The sequence below is a fragment of the Haematobia irritans genome, chromosome 1, assembly GCF_050003625.1.
Source record: "Haematobia irritans isolate KBUSLIRL chromosome 1, ASM5000362v1, whole genome shotgun sequence".
NCBI classification, from domain to species: Eukaryota; Metazoa; Arthropoda; class Insecta; order Diptera; family Muscidae; genus Haematobia; species Haematobia irritans.
The window spans coordinates 64,709,498-64,732,568 of NC_134397.1; the positions used below are offsets into that span (position 1 = coordinate 64,709,498).

General features: G+C 30.8%; 1 protein-coding gene across 2 annotated transcripts in view; it reads right to left on the reverse strand.

The window, feature by feature from the left end:
* Nucleotides 1–1,807: 1,807 nt before the first annotated feature.
* hb (zinc finger protein hunchback) overlaps nt 1,808–23,071 on the reverse strand; it is a 39,155-nt gene continuing 17,891 nt past the window's right edge. For both annotated transcript variants that reach the window (XM_075290607.1, XM_075290608.1), the window contains exon 2: nt 1,808–4,851. In XM_075290607.1, coding sequence (XP_075146722.1) covers nt 2,253–4,703 — 2,451 coding nt within the window. In that variant the 5' untranslated portion in view covers nt 4,704–4,851 and the 3' untranslated portion in view covers nt 1,808–2,252. The remainder of the gene's footprint in view (nt 4,852–23,071) is intronic.

Here is a 23,071-nt window from a genome sequence, read left to right on the forward strand (position 1 = left end):
AATAAAATTAATTGAGTTTTTTTTTAAATTTTTTTAAGTGAAATTTTTTTCCATCACGAAATTATTTGAACCAAATTTTTAATTGAAAAATGTCTTCAATCACGAAAATGATATTATCAATTTTTTTTTGGTATAAAAAAATATTTGATAAAAAAATTAATTGGTTTGATTTGAACTTAACTTTTTAATTGATTCAAATAAAAATTAAATTGATGTTGATTTTAATTAATTGTTTTCGAATTAAAAACTATTTTCGATTACTTTCGTGACTTTGTGTTATTAGTTTGATATAAAGTTTTATCTAAAAATTAAAAAAAAATCCATTGGAAATATTTTGTTGATATTTTTTTCTGTGCGAACATATAGATAATTCTTATAATTGTATTTCATATCAACAGAGTATACACTTGAAGAATATATACGAAAATGAAAAAAAAATTGAGATAAACTGGGGCATCGGTATCAGTTCTTTTACAAGTCCGTTACGGTCAATTTTGCAGCAAATTCCCAATAAATGGATTTTTTTTGTGTTTGCGACAATATTTTTTTCAACGAAATTGTATGCCAACGAATTAATAGTTAATTTTTATTTTACTTCGCGTCATTTCATAAAACCTCAATTTAACATTCATTGTTTTTTTTTTTTTAATTTGGAAGTTGAAAATCTTGTAGAACTTTAGAATATCACTGAAATTAATTCGACATCGAGCGTATCGACCGCGGTTTTCCATGACCCTCTGAATTGAGCTTCGATTTTACTTGTTTTGAAAATTTTTAATATTTTTTTCTTTTAAATAAATTTTATTTTTTTTTTAATTATCCCATGAGCTTGACTTTAAATTTTTGTTACTGCAAAGAAAATCTATGATGTATGCTGATATATGGCTATTGTTGGTTTTGCTGTTTGTTATATACGTATGTCTATGGAAACTTAAAATTAGTAGTTGTTGTTGTTGTTGCTGCTGCTGTTGTTTACAAATTAAATATGGTTGGTTGTTGGTTGGTTGATTGGTTATTTGAGTTGATATCCCAAATATTATTTGGGATTTAAGATTATGGGTGGTTGTAGTTTGGTTGGTAGTGGCTGTTTTAAATTTGCGTTCAATAAAAACTGATGATGGATCAAAATAAAAATGTTCTTGATAAAAATCATGAAATAATATTGAAAGAAAAAAAAAACTCATGGAAAAATGCAATAAATAAAAACAAACTGAATATTTAAATTTTCAAAAAAAATTAGATTTCTCATTTTATTTCTCTTCTTGTGTGATTTTATAATTTTTTTCGTTTTGGTATTCGTTTAATAAATTCTTAAAAATTACAATCTCTCTAATAATTGTTAATAAATTCCTTTATATTAAAAATACACAGCAATAAAAACATTTTGGTTTATGAAAATATTTTAGCATTTTTATTATTATTATTATTAACTAAAAACTTAAACAGAACTAATGACTTTGATTGTTTTGATTTTCGTTGTGGTAACTTAGAAATTAGAGAAAATCGAAAGAAAAAACAATAATTAAAAAATAAAAATCCTTGTTTTCTAGGGCATTTGTTTTTGATTTTGGCATATTTGTATATTTTATATATAAAATTAATTAAAAATAAAACTTAGAATTAAAATTTTTAAACCTTTAAAGGTTTTTGTTAAAATTAGCAGAGATAAGGAGTAGCAGGAGGAGAATCATACATAAAAATTAAAAACTAAAAAAAAAAAACAGAAAATATTTAAATTACGCTCGATTTGTTTGTCTTGCACTTACACTAACATAAAAGTGAAAAATTAATTATTTTTTTTAGAACATTCATACATATAAACATAATTTGTTTAAATTAAATTTATAGAAAATATAATTTTTCTCAAATCATTATAATTAAAAGGAACCATTTCTTGAGCAATGTAATATATAAAATAAAAATAATATGATATCTTAAAATAAAAATTAAAAACTAATTTGTTTTTTTTTTTGATATTTACAATTCATGACAACGTTTCGTTTGTAAAGATCTCTCTAGGGGCGCCTCGTTTTGTGTTTGTGTTTTTGGGTTCCCCAAGAAGAGATCCTACAAACTACTTAAAATTTTTTTCTATATACAATTCAAAGCAACGAAATAAAAAATAATAACAAAAAAAAAATTTACAAAAAAAAATTGCATTCAAGTCAAGTCAAGACAGAGTCGCAGGTATTTTCAAAGAGAGTGTGAGTGTGTATGAGTGTTGAGGGGGTGGGGGAGTGTGCTGAATTATCTTACGAATGGGCATTTCTGGCCATATGGACAAATAGACCCACTGGCCCATCACATTTCTCACCGCACATATTACATTTGAAGACATCATCACAGCTATGATAGCCCATGTGTATGGTATAGAGGACTGCATCCTTGAAGAAGATATCACAGTACTTGCACTCGTACATGGTGGTATTCGCAGGACTAGTGACCGCCGATGAGGAACTATTTGAGGCTGAGGTGGAGGAGCTATTGGAACTATTACCTGAAGATGAAGCCGTTGAACTTGCACTGGTATTGGCTGCATTGGCGGTGGGATTATGTGAATGCGATGTTTGATTACCCGTTTCCATGGACTCATCTGCCGATGAGGGATCATCGAGTTTCGCTTGTGATCCCACAGCCATGCCATTTGTATGTATGGGCGACGATGTGGTGCGTGGCATTTCAGCAGGATGTTGGGGTGAGGAGGGAACCGAATTCGATTGCAGTTGGCTATGGTTTTTCATTTGTTCTTGGTCCAATTTCAAAACTCGACCCTTACGTCTTACTGCCGCCGAGGAGCTAAAGAGTGGGGTGTCACCATGATCTTCAGCAAGTTTCAAATTCATGGCCATATCGGGAGTTTGTTGTTCCTCTTTGGTGGGGGTGCCTTGTGACAGATCCATTGCCGAGTCTACAGATTTGCGATCGAATTCCTCTTGTTCCTCCTCATCTTCGGCCTCTTCATCCTCATGCAAGTCCTCGGGGTCTTGGTTGAATTCCCCTGCCATTTCTCCTTGTTTCTGTTGCAATTGTTCCCTCATACGAGGCGATAGCTGGGCCAACACGGCCGCCTGCTGTTGGGCAGCCAACATTTGCAAATTCAAATTCCAATAAGGGAAGAAGGCCATATTTCTATTCTGTTGCAGCAATGAAGCCAATGGAGGCAAGAGGTTATTGATTTGCTGCTGCTGCTGCTGTTGCTGATTATTGGAGGCCTGTTGTTGATTTTCTGTGGAGACTGAACTGGGCGATTGTTGAGGAAGCCGGGCCTGTTGTTGCAAAGACATATTCAAAGTGAGGGCTGGTAAATCGGAGACCACAGAGCTATTACTTTTGGCAGGAGAGGCTGGCATTTGATTGGAGATCAAAGATGAGGCAGAGGTATTTTGACCCGCTTGCATGGGGAAACCCTGCAAGGCCGCAGACAATTGAGAAGTAGGAGGAATTTTCAAATCACTACAAGCCTTCTTTAGACCCGCGGCACCCGAGGATGATTTATTCTTGGGTCCTCTTCTGGTGCCATAGACATCAATGATTACCGATGGATTTGGGATGCCCTCTTCGTCTAGGACCATTCCTGGTTTATGCTCATATTTCCTCAAATGCAATTTGAAGGAGTGGCAATATTTGGTGGCATAATCACAATCGGCACAGCGATATTGATAGACCGAGGAGTGGGATTTACGATGCGAGTTCAACATGGATTTATTCACACAGGAATAGGAGCATTTGTCACATTGGAATGGCTTGAGATTCTTGTGCTTGCGTATGTGATATTCCAAATGATGCTTGAGTTCGGTAACAAAGGGACACTTGGGGCATTGTAAAATCTTCTCGGGCTTCATGTGGGTACGGGCATGTTCCCAGAAAGCCATTTTGGTAATGGCCACCATTCCACACGACTTGCATTTGTGATTCTTCATTTTTCCATGGGAATTGTAAATGGGCATGCGTATCGATTCATCATCCTCAGACTCAACTATGTATTTCAGATCCTCACTGGAGTTCGAGATAAGATCCTGATCTTCGTGGCTTTGTTGATGATCCACAAGCATGGCAGATCCATTCTGTTGATTAACGGAGGCAGCAGAATTTTGGTTATTTGAGCTCTTGGGTGACTTGGGAGGTGTAATATCCATGGGTGGTGTATGTCTTGGGGTCAAGGCCGACTTTTCCAAATTCTCATTTAGACAAGGACTAGGAGTCTGTTGGTGATGTCTTTGTTGTGTGGCCTGTGTATAATAATGAGACATGGCTGGCAATACAGCATTGGGTAGACCAGGAGGTGTCAAAGGATTAAAACCCAAAGGTAAATGAGAGCTAATTTGATTTTGGGCAGCTGCCTGTTGAGCCTGTTGGAAATGTTGTTGATATTGCTGTTGTTGCAACAATTGCATGTTGTTGTTGTTGCTGTTGGAGGCCTCAAAGAATTCCGAATTATTGGTGGGTGAAGGAGTCATGGCGGCGGCTGTATGTTGTGTAGCTGACACATCATTGTTGGCAGCAAATTGTTGATGATGTTGCTTTAGATAGTTCTCCAAATGGCTGGCTGTATTCATGGGTGAATGCTGGGGCGGTGAGACCACTGTGCCCGGCTCTTGTTTTATGTTGGCGGCAAACATTTGGTTATACCATGTGTTGTGTTCCAAAAAATTGTTGCTATTCGCTGATGTTTGTTGCATGGTGGCAGTGTCCCAATTTTGCATGTTTGTGAATGGGGGGGTTGGTGGTGGGTGAAGGCAATGTTTTTAAAGAGAATTTTGAGTTTTGTTACCAAAAACTCTCCCTTTTTAGGGGGGAAGGGAAAATCCTTTGGTTATTTTTGGAAATCCAGTTTTCCAAAATGGGGGGAATCTAAAAAGACAAGGAAAAAAAGGAAAATTAACAAAAATATTCAATATTCATAAAAAGGAGGCTTAAAATTATTTGTAAAAATTTGTGATTTTGTTGTTAACGGAATGTTAAAAAAATAGGCAGTAAAGGGGGGTTAAACTTCTGCAAATCATTAACAAATTTTGGATACAGCGCAAGCGCTAAAATTTACGCGTTTTCTGTGCAGATTTTCATCGGCGAGCGTATGTGTGGAATAACAACGACATTATCCTCTAGTGATTCCGCTGTTTTTGTTTTACTCTCTTTTTTTTGTAAGATTTTTAGGAGGGATTTTTATGGTCATTGATTTTTTTATTTGGTTTTGTAAGGGGAAATATGAAAAAACACACAAATAAATATCAGAGAGACGGAGAGAGAAAATTCTTAAAATTGGGGGGAATGAGCCCGAATTCTCCAAATAAAAACAAAAATTGTTTAAATTTACATAAAATCCACAAAAGGGCGACAAAAGGCTATCTTTTTATTTTTGTGTGCTTTTCTTTTTTATGGGTGGTGAGTTCTGTCTCCAAATGAGGGGTAATCATTTTTTTTACTTTTTAGAGGGTGTTGCGTTTTTTTTTGCCAGGCCATATTTAAACCAATCACGTTTTATTTTGAGAAAAAAATATCACTGTAATCCAAATGTGCGTGTGTTCTTGTGTATGGTAGAGAAATTAAGTCCTTGGTGATATATACCTTTATTGATAAAGAAATCCTTTTGAATGAGTTCACTCTTTATAAAACACTAATTTTTTGTTATTATTTTATTTTGAATGGAAATTTTTTTCCAACACTGTTTTTAAACTTCTTGGAAGTTTTAATTTCGATTTAAAAATATTTTTGATTTTCGTTACTTTTTAAGAAAAAAAATTTATAAACACTTTTATGTTTTTAAAAAAATCTCGTTTTCTTCAAATATCTCTTCTTGTGTGGGGAGATATTCCAAAAAACAGAGAAGAGAAATAAGAGAAGAAGAGCGTATATGTTTCACGTTTCGTTGATGAAATGCAACTGATGCTCAAACCAAAAAACCGACGAGTATTTAAACAACGTTGACTGTGTGCGGTGGTGGTGGCGGTGAGAAGATGTTGTAGGTTTGTGTCGTCTTCCTACAAAAAAGGACCCACAAGCAAACACACACATACACACGCACGATTTACGCATCTAAAACACGCACCATATTAAAGGCCCTAAACAGCAGCCGAAGCATCGGTGGCAGTGGTAGTCAGCCAGCCATACACAGCCTCTCAGCGAAAACTCATGGAAACGAAACCTAGCAACACGCACACACACGCAAATATACGCACATGAGATTAGTAGAAAAAAAGTCAATATTTATTCACTGAAGATAAGTTTGAAACGATGAGTAGAGGGTCCATACATGTGTGAATGTGTGCGTGTGTTTTTAAAATCAACGAAATCATTTGTGGGTCTCTATTCTAAACAACACAGGTAGTGGCAAACAAGGCTCTTTCTAATATTCAAAATCTACTCTCCTCTCACATAATTTCATTTCACTCCTCACACACACGCACACAGTGATTTGGTTCACCAACCAAACCGCGCCATTCAGGTAAGGTCAGGTATGTGTGTGTGTGTGTGTTTGTGTTTATGTTCGTTTTTAGTTTAGTTTTTGTTCTAATGTCGGCTTCATAGCTAACACTTCGTGGATCAATTCGGTTATGTTCATGTGTGTGTGTGTGCGTGTGCCTTGATTTTTAGAATGGATTAAAAACATAAGTCTCTCGCTCTCCCTAAAAGCCTGTGTTATGATTATTTTTTTAAATCGCTCAGATTAGCGTGCGATTTGTATGGACATTGCTTAAGTTGATCTCCTTTTAAAATGAACCTTACTTAACTTTTCACAAACATTTCACAAATCCGGGATTTTATGAACGGAATTAAGCAATCCTCCTACTTCGTCGTCATCTAATCATGCAATATTAGAGGATTTACAAAACGGATCAATTTTTTGTTTTGTAGGTGATTTAGAAAACTAGAGCGATCTATTAAGCTGGAAAAAAAATTCTCAACAACATAGGTCACAGATGATTTTAAGCCATGAAAACATATGTCTCTCCTTAAGAGCTAATGAAAAAAAATTTGCTTTTCCACAAAAAAGATCATAAACAAAAAAATAGTCATAAAAAAGAGTTGGGAAGTGTGGCATTTCCAAGAGCAAAAGGAAAGAGAGTGTGTGTAAAAAAAACACAAACAACCTGCTAGAATGTTTACAAAAACAAAATAAGGCCATAGAGGAAACTATGCATTAGGATAGTATGAATGACTTGAGATTTTTTATGAGTTTTTTTGTTTGCCAAAGAAACAATTAAAAAAGAAATGCAGTTTTTACCTGTTTTTTGTATGTTTTGCTAAAAAAAATAAAGGATATGAATATTATGTATGGGTCATCATAGACAAGAAAAACGCCACTGAGTTCGGTTGGACAGAAATGTAAGCATACTCTTCCTTAGATTTGAATGAGTAAGCTCATATTTTTTAATAATTTTAAAATCGAATAGATTTTATTAAATAAAATGCTACACTGAAAAATCAGTAAACCCACAAAGAGGAAAACTTTTGGTTAGTTTTAGAAAATGTAGATTATTTTTAGTATATTTTAACTAAATAGTATTACAAAAAAATTCAAAAAAAAATTAGATTAATTTTTGAAAATTTTAACTAAACAGTATTGCAAACGCTGGCATAACGCCGATATAACAAAAATAAGTAAATATTTTTCAAGAAAATTTATTATAGGTAAATAATTTTTTCACTTGTTAGAGAAAATTTTGTAGTTTGAAGGGAAAAATAGGAGTTCAAAATTGCAAGAATGTCTTTAGTGCCATACGTAGTTCAAGATGGGCGCATTTGTAGTAAAATTTACAAATTTAAAGAAATAATGAGCTATTGTGTGAGAAGTGTGAACTTAGTAAATCTTTATGCTTAATTTGGGTATAATTAGTTCATTTAACTAACGTAGGCACAAAAATGTTAGAGTAAAGGAAACTTTCTTCGAACATAAAATTCTATAAACCAAAATAAAGCTAAATTGGCTTTAGTGAAATAGAGAGTTCACAGTTTTTTAGTGTGATATATTATTAAATATAAATCACCTTTATAATATTTATTTATTATTTACTAAAACTTTTTGACCCAATTAGAAAGACTATTCAACCTTATCTTCGGCAGGCCGAATCTTATGTACCTCCAACATGGATTGCGTAGAAACTTCTACGAAAGACTGTCATCCACAATCGAATTACTTGGGTTGTGGTATCTTAAATCGTCTTCTAAATTGTGAGTTAGTCCATACGTGGTATATATTAGACAAAAAAGGTATGTGTACGTAAGTCTACAAATAATTACGAATCAATATGGACTTTTGCACGGTACGTAGGGAGCCAGAATTGAAATATGGGGGTCGCTTATATGGGGGCTATATACAATTATGAACTTTATATGGACCAATTTTTGTGTGATTGGGGATCGATTTATCTGAGGGCTATATATAACTATAGACCGATATGGACCTAGTTAGGCATGGTTGTTAACGGCCATATACTAGCACAATGTACCAAATTTCAACTCGGATGAAATTTGCTCATCTAAGAGGCTCCAAAACCAAATCTCTGGATCGGTTTATATGGGGGCTGTATTCGATTATGGACTAATATGGACCACTTTTGGCATGGTTGTTAAATATCATATACTACCACCACGTACCAAATTTCAACCAGATCGGATGAATTTTGCTTCTCCAAAAGGCACCGGAGGTCAAATCTGGGGATCGGTTTATATAGGGGCTATATATAATTATGGACTGATATGAACTGCATGGTTGTTGGATACCATATACTAACATCACGTACCAAATTTCAACCGAATCGGATGAATTTTGCTCTTCCAAGGGGATCGGTCAAATCTGGGGATCGGTTTATATGGGGGCTATATATAATTATTGACCGATTTCGACCAATTTTTGCATGAGTGTTTGAGGCCATATATTAACACCACGTACCAAATATCAACTGAATCAGAGGAATTTTGGTCTTCCAAGAGACTCCGGAGGTCAAATCTGGTGATCGGTTTATATGGGGGCTATATATAATTATGCACCGATGTGGACCAATTTTTGCATGGTCATTAGAGACCATATACTAACACCATTTCAGCCGGAAAAAAAATTTGATTTAAGTTGGTTATTTGATTTAAGCTGAGTATTAATTTCGAGTTTAGTCGCTAAAATCGAACAAAATCTGTGAAAGCGGAAAAAATTTACAACTTTTTTGGCAAATTATTTTAAAACTTGATCCAAAGCAACAATTGATAATGTTTATTTTCTTTAAAATGGACTATTAAAGAACAGTGACCGTGAAAAAATTACTATTATTGTGCAATAATGCGAACTTAATACCGGTCTTTAAAGAAATTATTTTTAAATTAACTAGGATATTGCATGTTTGGATTTATTTTTGAGTATTTGGAATATTAGATTTAAAGTTTTCTTGAAACCAAAAAACCAAAACAATGTTTTTGTTCTGAGGTGGCTATTATAATTTTGACTTTTAAACTGAAATTATTTGCTTTTTAATAATAGTTTTTACACTTCAATAACAAATGTACCTAAATTATTTGTTTCAAATCAAAACTAAAACCCTTAAGTGAGGAAGTAAAATCCTTCATGGGATTCAAGCAAATTTTTTAGTGTAAAATCAATAAAAAAAAAATTAGACGACTATTTCTGATTTCAGGCCTTAGAATTTCTAAATACTCGGTGTATATGGAAATATGAATCAAAGAAGCAATGAAAATTACATGAATTTCCCAACTAAAAAATTTGGAAGTTCTTTCAAAGGCACAACTTTAAAAGCACTTCCAGAAGACGCACTCCCAATGATGTTCTTTATTTTAACTACCCAGGGAGTTATTTTAATTCAATTTTTTATAACTTGGTTTTTTCATACTTTTAATGGGTAATTTTAACTTTTTTTGTTTCAAATAGGTTAAAATCAGGTTATGAATTCATAAAATGGTACAAATCATTTAAATTTTGTCGAAAAAAATGCTAAATACAATATGAAAAATTTGTGAATTTTGAAAATATTTGAGGTCAAACGTTTCCGACAAGCGTTAGAACCCATTAAAAATTATAAAAAAATTATCAAAAAATATTTAATTGACAAAATATCACAGAATTTTTTAATTTACATCCAAAACATTGAATTCGGATCACGCCTAAAGAAGTGATGCAAATTCAGTGCAACGGCTGTTGAAATGGAGGATTTCTGTCCTATGACAAGCCCATGTTAAATTCATCGCTTCTGCATCCAAGGAGAACATTTTCATTACTTTTTTGGCGACGCTTTTTTTGCTGGGTTGTCATAGGTCGGATGTATTCTTTTTAAGCATCCGCTACATTGATTTCCCATTAGTTCTTCAGATGTGATGCTTTTTCGGATTTCATTTTCTAAGTCTGCCGAGAAATGGAGCAGTACACTTATTAAATATTTTTTGGAAATTACTATTATTTTGTGTAAAATTCAAAATGTGAAGTATTTGTTATAATTTGAAATTTTTCTAGAGCCTAGATTTAAAACTGAATCCGCATTAATCTGGGATCAACTTAGATACATACCTCCAAACCGAGTGTGATGGAAAACTGTCCTATACTTTAGTTAGAGTTAAAGCAATAAAATAATATAATAAATAATAATAATAGATTTAAAATTAGATAGCTTCCTAAAAAAATCAGTATTTCGAGAATAGCTGCACCTTTTGCTCGGAATCAATACCAAAATCCTTAAAAGAAGTTTAAGGATCCAAGTAAAAGCTTATCTGAAAATAACTACTTCCAAAATACCTTGGCAATTTTCGTTAATATCCTTTCAATATGCAATTTTATTTTCAATAATTCCGCTTCTACACTCAAAAAAAAGTTTACTTGGATCCAAAGATTTTGACCTTCCTTTAAGGATTTTGGTATTGATTCCGTGCCAAAGATGCGGCTTCTTTAAAATAAAGACATTTTGTAGGGACCTCTCTGGCTTTAAATCTAGGATCGATAAAATTAAAATTGGATACAGATCTCATTCATAGAATTTTTATTCTCTGTTTGCGATATATTAATAAAGGTAATCATGTACAAACATATTCCAGTTTCAAAATCCAAATTATGCCAAGTACTTCAAAGTAAAAACTGTTTTCTTAATGTTAAAAAAACTTTAAACCAAAGATTCAAATCCTTAAAATAAATCTTAGTCTATATTTGAAGCATTTTTATATTAAATTTAAAAATTCAATATGTCAGTTGAGTTAAAGACGATTTCTTTAAATTAAAAATGTTTTTCTTTATTTTAAGGAATATTTGCCTTACTTCAAAGATCTACAAGTTCAACAGAGGGACTCCAAATTTTAAGATTTGTGTCCTAAATTTAATGAAAAAAATTTTGAATCAAAGATTATAAACTTTCTTTTAATTAAAATGTCATTATTTGAAAGAATTTTGTCCTTAGCATTGCATAAATTTCGAGTCCTAAAATTTAAGATGCATAATCTTCCATATTAGGTCAATATTTTTTTTCAGTGTATGATAGAAAAAAAATCGAGTGGATCGTAATCCATTGCATATTGAATTTTTTTCAATTGAGTATTGTGGTCAAAGAAGCTACTTCCTTCACTCAAAAACGAGGAAAGAAAGTTTTCGTTAATTTTAGAAAAAATAGGTTAGTTTTGGAAAATGTTAAATAAGTAAGTAAGTAAAAATAAGTAAACAATTTTTTGTCAAATACAAGAAAATTTATTGTGCATAATTAGTTCTTTTCAATTTTAAAAGAAAATTTCGTAGTATGAAGGAAAAAATTGGAGTGCAAAATGGCAAAAATGTTTTTAGTGTTGAACGAAGTTCAACATGGGCGCATTATTGGTAAAATTTACAGATTTTAAGGAATTCTGAGCTACTTGATGGGACATACGAATTTACTTAATCTTTATGCTTCATTTGTGCATATTTTTTCCACCTTTTTTAGTTAATTTAACTAACGTACACAAAAAATTATTAAAGACAAGAAAACTCGCTCTCAAAATATAATAATTGCATGAACTAAAATATAGTTAGGTTAGGTTAGGTTAAAGTGGCAGCCCGATTAAGTTTCAGGCTTAACTACCTATTACATATGGGCAATTCTAGTTTTAACCGCTGAACCTTCTCGATTATTTTCTTCAGTTGAACCAACCAGATTGCTCCAAAAACATTAGCAGACTGCTAAAGTTTTAACGTTTTCCAGGTCCGCCAATAATCTAAAGCTATATGTCCCTAAAATTTGCTTACGCCTTACACAAAATGCAGGACACTCACACAATAGGTTTTTAATTGATTCTTTTTCCTCCGCATCATGACAGCTCATACAATAGTCATTATATTTCGCGCCAATGGTTTTTGCAAATATAGTTAAATTGGCTTGTTTTGAGTGTTGTTGAACACAAAACAATTTTTTTCGGAAGTCTTATCCTTTTATAAAAAGAATCGATACGAGAAGCAGAATGGCAAGTAGTGCCACCAAATTTAATTAACTCGTTACTGTCAATCCCACGATGGAGGGTTCTTTGCACCGGATTGACCCGATAGATACAATTCACCGTTCAGCGCTACCACATCAGTGTACGTGTTGTTTCGTCCGTATTTATACCCTGCGCCATACTGTGGAACAGGGTATTATAAGTTAGTGCATATGTTTGCAACACCCAGAAGGAGACGAGATAGACACATGGTGTCTTTGGCAAAAATGCTCAGGGTGGGCTCCTGAGTCGATATAGCCATGTCCGTCTGTCCGTGAACATATTTTTGTAATCAAAGTCTAGGTCGCAGTTTTAGTCCAATCGACTTCAAATTTGGTACAAGTTTGTGTTTTGGCTCAGAAGAGAACCCTATTGATTTTGGAAGAAATCGGTTCAGATTCAGATATAGGTCCCATATATATATTTCGCCCGATATTGACTTATATGGCCCCAGAAGCCAGAGTTTTACCCTAATTAGTTTAAAATTTTGCACAAGAAGAACAATTAGTACTATAGTCAAGTGTGCCAAATTTTATTGAAATCTGTTCAGAATTAGATATAGCTCCCATATATATCTTTCGCCCGATATGGACTAATACGGTCCCAGAAGCCAGAGTTTTACTCCAATTCGGTTGAAATTTTGCACTAGGAGTAAAATTAGTAGTGTTGTCAAGTGTGTCAAATTTTATGGAAATCGGTTCAGATTTAGATATAGCTCCCATATATATCGTTCCCCCGATTTACACTCATATGACCACAGTGGCCAATCTTTTACTCCGATTTAATTGAAATTTTGCATAGGGAGTAGAATTAGCATTGTAGCTATGCATTTGGTTGAAATCGGTTCAGATTTAGATATAGCTCTCATATATATGTTTTTCTGATTTCGACAAAAATGGTTAAAATACCAACATTTTCCTTGTAAAATCGCCACTGCTTAGTCGAAAAGTTGTAAAAATGACTCTAACTTTTTTAAACTTCTAATACATATATATCGAGCGATAAATCATAAGTAAACTTTTGCGAAGTTTCATTAAAATTGCTTCAGATTTAAATGTTTCCCATATTTTTTTTTTACTTACATTGTGTTCCACCCTAGTGCATTAGCCAACTTAAATTTTGAGTCTATACACTGAAAAAACAGTGAACCCACCAGGAAGAAAACTTTTGATTAATTTTAGAAAATTTTGAATAGTTTTAGAAATTTTTAACTAAACAGTATTACAAGCGCTGGCATCACGCCGATATCACAAAAATAAGTAAATATTTTTCGACAAATTCAAGAAAATTTATTAGACATAAATAATTTTTTTCACTTTTTAAAGAAAATTTTGTAGTTTGAAGACAAAAATGGAGTTCAAAATTGCAAGAATGTCTTTAGTGACATACGAAGTTCATGATGGACACTGCTGTAGTAAAATTTACAAATTTAAAGAAATAATGAACTATTTTGTGAGAAGCACGAATTTAGTAAACATTTTTACTTCATTTGTGTATATTTTTTTCCCGTCTTTTAGTTCATTTAACTAACGTACGCAAAAAATTATTAGAGTAAATGAAACTTTCTTCAAATATAATAATTTCATGAACTAAAATATAGTTAAATTGGCTTTAGTGAAATAGTGAGTTCACTTTTTTTTGAGTGTAGATTTTGTAGAAGTCTATCACATTCTGTCCAGATCGAGTGATATTTAAATGTATGTATTTGGGACAAACCTTTATATATAGCTCCCAACACATTTGACGGATGTGATATCGACGGATATCGAAAATTTAGATCTACAAAGTGGTGCGGGGTATAATATAGTCGGCCCCGCCTGACTTTAGACTTTCCTTACTTGTTTTTTTTTTTTATTAAGAAAACATTTCTTTTGTACATCACATTTGGATTTTATATCGCTAAAGGAAAATTAAAATTCGATAAATGAGATGTGTATTCTAATTTTACTTTTATTGAGCCAAGATTTAATTGTTAATAGCTCCCTAAACAACGGTCTTTATTCGAATGAAGCCGGATTTTGGTATCGAATGAAGCCGGAATTTGGTATTGATTTCAAGACAAAGATCTTGAAATCAATACCAAATTCCTTAAAGGGAAGGTGATAATCTTTAAATCAAACTATAGGGTCACTTTGTAGATACTACTACTCCTCTAGCTATACAGAATGATACAGACTATATACACCATCTCTATATAGCTCAAAATATATGGAAACTCCTTCATAAACTATGGAAATGCCCCTTCCTAAAAAATACACAATTTCTTCGAAAAACAAAATACACAAAATCCACCATCTCTTACCAAAGAATTAATTATTCGCCCCAAATGCTTAAGTATTTTATAAAACCTAAAATAATAGACTAATCCTAGAAGAAACAACCCTCATTTTAAGTAAAATTTGCATACTCCTCCTTTCCTTGTATATAAAGAGTAACTCCCACAATTCCACAAAAAAAAAACGAAGTTTAACGCGAAAAATGTCATTAATTATTCAAGAAGTCTATGTAGAAATTCATTCATAGCCCCATTTGGCCCTCCATACATAAAGATCCTTTGAACAATTTGAATACTCTGGCAGTTTTAAAACATTCGTTTATTTTTCCCTCTATAAGGAAATAAAAACCACCCGCCACCATCTTCCTCATCATCAGCATCAACATGGTGTGGAAACAACAAAAACAAACAAACAAAACTGTCAGTTCGAACTCCTCACCAAAATAAGACACCTTTCTCTCTCATAAAAGAACCAAAAAAAATTGAATTTCATTTCACATTCACACTGTTGTCGGCTGCCACAGAATAGCAACAAACATTGGCTCCAAAGGAAACAAAAAAAGAAAAAAGAAAAAGGACATAAAACTCGACAGTTTTACAAAAACTCCTGTAAAGAATTTTTTCCAACAAGAGGTTCTAAATCATCATCATGTCCTTGTGTAAACACCACCAGAGCGTGTATGTGTAAGACTTCGTTTTTTTTTCGAAAAATACCAACAACAACCAAATATGTTCAACCCTCCACCAAGGCTATGGGCCTGTTTTATAGCTCCTCAGTCTCTTGCCATACAGCCAACAGCAGGATTCGCAGCCGCTACTTCCGCATTCGCATTCGTATCCTCATCATCATCTTGAGATGTTGGAAATTTTAAAATTACCCCTTTTTTCCGGACCTTGTCTCCAGCCCCATGGTGAAAGACAGAAGAAATTTTTCTTCATCACCAAAGTTTGACGATTATGTACTTCGCGACGAGTTCCTAAAACACCAAGCAGAACTGCGACAGAGCGGAACTGCGAATTGTTTACGCTGCTCTTCTTTCCATTCGCTGGTTTAGGCGATGCGTCGTACATGGTCTTCTTGTTCTTGTAGTGGGGGAAGAAAATGTTCGTAGTCGATTGTTTGTTGTTGTTGTTGTTTTTTATTTTGGTGAAATAGAAAATGCGCGATGAGTCGCCGAATAAAGCAGCCTAAAACAACGGCATCAACATCACTCTTAAAAACTCCTCTCCACCTTCTTTGGAGTTTCTTCTTCCCTGAGCAATATTCAAATTTACTCCACCCAATAGAATGTAGTCACCTTTAACTTTACGCTACAAAGGATTCTTTGAGTATGATTTTATCGTTGCGTGTGTGAGTGTGTGTATGTGTTTACTTACACAGACTCACACTCTAGGGAAATTTTCTAAGGATATCCGTATGCATCGATTTTTGCATATGTACTTGGTAGCTAATGCGTGGAGCCACCACTTTACATAAGAAAGAGATAGAATAGCACTTACATTTGCGTAATGTATGTGTGGGTGGGTGTGTGTGTATGTGTATGATGGTATAAAAAGATAGCTGCGCCACCAAAGGCAAAATAATTGGCAATAGATTTTTCCCTCTAAACTTTCAAATGAAAACCACCAAACTTTTCCATAGACTAAGAAAGATAAAATTTTCTAGACTTAAAGGAAAACTAACAAAGAAAAGAAATAAAGGGAGTGGTAACATGCAGTTCTATTCTGAGTTTAAACTCTACGGAAAATTAAAATTCAGAAGAATATACCAAGTACAAATAGTTGAATCTTCCGGCTCTAATGTGCAATATAGACGATTTTTAACGGGTCCAATAGACAAGTTATCTTGGCATAACTGAAACAATGAAGACCAAATTAACCAGAGCCTAGGATACGATAATGGACTTAAGAGCTATAGAGGCTCAGATCAAAAGCTTGAAGGATGTTTGACTAATGAACGGAAAAACGAAACATCATCGAAACCATCAAAGGATAATAGGGGAGACTGTGGGTGTAATGGTGGATGCCGCAACAATACCTGAGATGGTCATAGCTGTCGAGTGTGACATTCTTACGGCAGTAAGATGGTCTTGGGAGAATGGGACTCTAGAATAGATACCAGACTTGCAGCAAAAGATTTTTACTTGGAGCAAAAGATTGAGGATTAAGGTTTTTTTTAAGGATTTTTGTATTGATTCCGTGCCATAGATGCGGTTTTTTTTTTAAATTAAAGCCTGTTTTTAAGAAGTTATTTAGTTTTTAAAATTAAAACCAGAATACAGATCTTATTTAAAGTATTTTCCATTATCTTTTGCTAACATATTAATATTGCTGTTCATGTACTAATACATGTCAGTTTAAAAGCACGGTTGCCACAGATGGTAGTATCCTACCAAAAATGGTAGATTTTTTATTGTTGGGTTAGAGGTTGCGCGTGAGTGAAATTTCACTCACACTCACGCACATTCACGAAGTCAAATATTTATTCACGCACGCTTACGCACGATAAGTGTTGTAGCCACTCACACTCACGCACATTCACGAAATGAAAATCAGTACTCACGCACGACCTACTTTTACAGACTCACGCACGATTCACGACAATTCACGTGATTCACGAAAAAGTCACGAGACTCTCGACATTTTCCAACCGGGAATGAGCAAAGATAACAAAATTCATAAATAAAATATAGTTAGAGAGCTAAATCAATTTAATTTAACATACAAGTAAGAAATAAATCGTGAGCGTGTTTTTGCAGAAATTTTGTTCACGCACATTCACGAGCCGATTTTATTACTCACGCACGACATATTTATTTTAGTCCCATTCACGCACATTCACGAGAGTTGCTTCAGATTTTATTCACGACTCACGTAATTCACGCGTGTATCAGGTGTGTCACGACAATTTCGTGTCACGCGCACACCTCTACTGTTGCGTAGATTGGTAGCAAGATATTCCACGCCACCTAAGAGGTACTTCACAAATTTTCTATAGAAATAAAATTTTGTCTAGATATAAAATTTTGACAAAATTTTGTCTAGGAATAAAATTTTCACATAATTTTATCTAGGAATAAAATTTGTGAAAAATTTTCTACGAAAATAAAATTTGGACATAATGTATCTATTAAAATAAAATTTTGACAAAATTTTCTATAGATATAAAATTTTTACACAATTTTCTATAGAAATAAAATTTTAATAAAATTTTTTATGGAAATAAAATTTTTACTAAATTGTCCATAGAAATTTTGTCTGGGAATAAAATTTTCACACAATTTTATCCACGAATAAAATTTGTGCAAAATTTTCTATGAAAATAAAACTTGGACAAAATTTTAACAAATTTTTTTATAGAATTAAATTTTTTTAGAAATAAAATTTTAACAAAATTTTTTATAGAAATAAAATTTTGACAAAATGTTTCTCTTAAAATAAAATTTTGACAAAATTTTCTATAGATATAAGATGTTGACACAATTTTCTATAGAAATAAAATTTTAATAAAGTTTTTTATGGAAATAAAATTTTTACTAAATGATCCATAGAAATAAAATTTGGACAAAATTTTCTATAGAAATCAAATTTGGACGAGATTTTCTATCAAAATAAAATTTTAACAAAATTTTCTGTAGAAATAAAATTTTGAAAAAATTTTCTATAGAAATAAAATTTTGACAAAATTTCCGTAGAAATAAAATTTTGACAACATTTTTTGTAGAAATAAATTTTTACAAAATTTTCTATAGATATAACATTTTGACACAATTTTCTATAGATATAACATTTTGACACAATTTTCTACAGAAATAAAATTTTAATAAAATTTTTTATGAAAATAAAATTTTTACTAAAAATTTTCTATAGAAATAAAATTTGGACAAAATTTTCTATAGAAATCAAATTTGGACGAGATTTTCTATAAAAATAAAATTTTAACAAAATTTTTTATAGAAATAAAATTTTGACAAAATTTTCTTTAGAAATAAAATTTTGAAAAAATTTCCGTATAAATAAAATTTTGACAAAATTTTCTATAGATATAACATTTTGACACAATTCTCTGTGGGAAGAAAATTTTAATAAAATGTTTTATAAAAATAAAATTTTTACTAAATTTTCTATAAAAATAAAATCTGGACAAAATTTTCTATAGAAATAAAATTTTGACAAAATTTTCAATAGAAATAAAATTTTGACAAATTTATCTATAGAAATAAAATTTTGACAAAATTTTCTATAGAAATAAAATTTTGACAACATTTTTTATAGAAACAAAATGTTTACTAAATTTTCTATAGAAATAAAACTTTTACAAAATTTTCTATAGAAACAAAATTTTGACAAAATTTTCTTTTGAAAAAAATTTTGACAAAATTTGTATAGAAATAAAATTTTGACAAATTTTTCTATAGAAATAAAATTTTGACAAACTTTTCTATAGAAATAAAATTTTGACACAATATTCTATAGAAAAAATTTTTTGGCAAAATTTGTCTATAGAAATAAAGATTGACAAAATTTTCTATAGATATAGAATTTTGACACAATTTTCTATAGAGAGAAAATTTGATTAAAATTTTGTATAGAAATAAAATTTTTACTAAATTATCTATAGAAATAAAATTTGGAAAAAATTTTCTAAAAAAAATAAATTTGGATGGGAATTTCTATAAAAATAAAATTTTTACAATTTTTTCTATAGAAATAAAATTTTGACAATGTTTCCTATAGAAATAAAATGTTTACTAAATTTTCTATAGAAATAAAATTTTGAAAAAATTTTCTATTGAATAAAATTTTGACAAAATTTTCTATAGAAACAAAATTTTGACAAAATTTTCTATAGAAATAAAATTTTGACATAATTTCCTACAGACATAAAACTTTTACAAAACTTTCTATAGAAACAAAATTTTGACAAAATTTTCTTTTGAAAAAAATTTTGACAATATTTTGTATAGAAATAAAATTTTGACAAATTTTTCTATAGAAATAAAATTTTGACAAACTTTTCTATAGAAATAAAATTTTGACACAATATTCTATAGAAACAATTTTTTGGCAAAATTTATCTATAGAAATAAAGATTGACAAAATTTTCTATAGATATAGAATTTTGAGACAATTTTCTATAGAGAGAAAATTTGATTAAAATTTTGTATAGAAATACAATTTTTACTAAATTATCTATAGAAATAAAATTTGGAAAAAATTTTCTAAAAAAATAAAATTTGGATGGGAATTTCTATAAAAATAAAACTTAAAAAAATTTTTTTTATAGAAATAAAATTTTGACAAAGTTTCCTATAGGAATGTTTACTAAATTTTCTATAGAAATAAAACTTTGACAAAATTTTCCATAGAAATAAAATTTTAAAAAAATTTTCTATTGAAAAAAATGTTGACAAAATTTTCTATAGAAATAAAATTTTGACAAAATTTTCTATAGAAATAAAATTTTGATATAATTTCTTACAGAAATAAAATTTTGACAAAATTTTCTATAGAAATAAAATTTTGACAAAGTATTCTATAAAAATATAATGTTGACAAAATTTTCGATAGAAATAAAACAAAATTTTCGATAGAAATAAAATTTTGAAAAAAAATCTGTAGAAATAAAATTTTGATCAAATTTTCTATAGAAATAACATTTGGATAAAATTTTCTATAGAGAAGAAAATTCTCTATAGAAATGAATTTTTGACAAATTTTCCAAATTTTCTATAAAATCAATATTAAATTAACATCTTTAAACATTTGAATTCTCGTCATATTATCAAAGTTTATTGCAGATAACTTCTCCCTTTTGGTAGAAGTAGCAATTTTCCCTTGTTGGTGCGAGCTAAAAATATTTAAAACTTCAACACATTTATAGTTCAAGGGATATGTAGGAGTTGAATCAAAAACTGTAAAATAAGGCTTTTATACTTAGTATGTTTTTGGTAATTTTTTTTTTAAATTTTGGTAGATTATTTCTGGCTCGAGTGGCAACCGTGTTTAAAAGTCCATATTATATCAAATATTTCAAAATAAAAAATGTTTTCTTAATTCTACACAATGTCCACCAAAATCTCCTGATTTTAATCCGTTGGACTTTTGCCCCTGAGGCACTTTGTAGACTAAGGTTGGTACTAAAAAATACCAAAGTGTAGATCACCTCAAGTAGGCGCCTCGTCCGGAATGGGCCAAAATACCACAGAGCCACTTTCATGCAGCGTATGATGGTTTTATCGGCCAAATTATAAATTATCAAAAAGTCCAAATAGAGGAAAAGTAAAAATTTTGAGAAATGTGGCCTTAAAAGTAACGATTTGAAAGTCGATTTTGTATTCATAATTTGTAATAGACTGATAAAAATATGGGTCTTATGACGTGTATGTACGCGCACAGATCTAAAATAAAAGTCTAATATTGAGAAATTTATTTTAATTGCATATATTACGAATTTTGTGGAAGGTAGAGTTGTTTCAATTGCAGCACAAAAAAACGTGTACTCATTCAAAGCGCTGACACAAAACATCACGTTCATCAAACTAAAAAAAAAAAAAAACAAAATGCTTGGCACCCAATTTGTCCAAAATTTGTGTTTTTAATATTAATTAAATATTTTTAGCCCGCAAAAAAAAACAAGTGCATAACTATTTTTATCCACATACGTACGCGCTTTTCAATTTTTTTTCCAAAGAGATTGTGTGGACACATTTTTGCAATTTAACGCATTTATTTTGCGGAAAACATCTGAAACAATTAAGTTTTTGTAATTAATTTCTTCTGCAGTGCTTACGTGTATCTCTCTGTACAATATGGTATTTAGTTAAAACTTTTTGTCATAAATACAAAAAAAAAAAACGTCATGAACACAACATCAAGCTCGCGCAATTGGAAAATAGCCGAAATTTTGGTCAAAAATGACTGGCAACAATATAGCCTAGCCATCATGTACGCCGTCATGTATTCCCAGTCAAAAATTATGATGTTGACAAATATTAATTTATAAGATTATGTATTTTTTTGGGGGGAGGAGATTTTCTAAAATAATTTTTGTTCTTTAAAGAATAAATAATAAAGAAAATGCATTTTACACTATGAATAGCATTACACGCTGTTAGAGGAAGCCAAAACTATTACACTGAACGATAAAAGTTCACATAATTTTTGTTAAAAAATTGATCAAATAATTTTGAAACATTTAATTTTAAATTTAATTTTAATTTGAATTGGACTAATCTGAAATGAATAAAAATAAACTACACAATTCACAAAAATCAGTGTAGTAATTACATGGAATGAAACATAACTACACTAAAAAAATAAACTGTTTTATATGAAGAATGATCTACCTCACGCGAAAATTCAATTAAATTATACTACACATTTTGAAATTTCCACAAAGCGGTTGTGTATATTTTTAACTGCAATTCACGAAACTACATCCTCTGAAAGAAAAAAAAAACATGAACTAACCTCAAAGAAAACAATCATTGGCGGCAAATCATGATGATTTTAACCAAACTGTAGTTCATTCTTACTATTTTTGGGAATCTTACGCAAATCGCCTTGTGCTATAGTTCATATTGAATTTATATGAACTTATATGTACGGTCATTGAACTTGATACTCACGTTTAATTTATAAAATGAATGAGGCATACTTAAAACAAAGGAAAATTTCATTGGAAAATTTCTTAAAAGATAATAACATTAAAGTACAATTTTTTTGCAATAAAAATAAGTTTAATATAGCTAAGGATTTTTTTCTGTGTAAATTATATCCTTTTTGGGATCTGTTTTTGCATCATAGACTTTTGCCTATGCTGTCCTTACGATCAATATTTGTAAGTATAATTTTGGTTTTAATAAAATTTTAAATTTTAGTTTTACTTTTAGATAAAATTTAAAGTTAATTTGTTTTTATATTGTTTAATAATATTCTCAGATCCCATTGAAATGACCAAATATTTTATGTTTTTATATCTAGACACTACTCCTTAATTTAATTTTAATTTTCGTTCTTATTTTAATTTTAACTTTAGTGCAATTTTAATTTTAGTTTAAGTATTGGTTTTTGTAAATTTTAATTTTAGTTTACATTTAAATTTTAATTTAAGTTTTACTTTTAGATAAATTAATATTAAATTCAAAGTTATTATTGTACAAAAATATTTTTTGGCAATCAAAAAAGTTTAATTTAGCTAAGGATTTTTTCTATGTAAATTATATCCTTTTTGGGATCTGTTTTTGCATCGTAGAATTATGTCTATGCTGTCCTTACGATCAATACATGTAAATATAATTTTAGTTTTATTACAATTTTAATTTAAAATTAATATAAATTTAAATTTTAGTTTTACTTTACTTACTA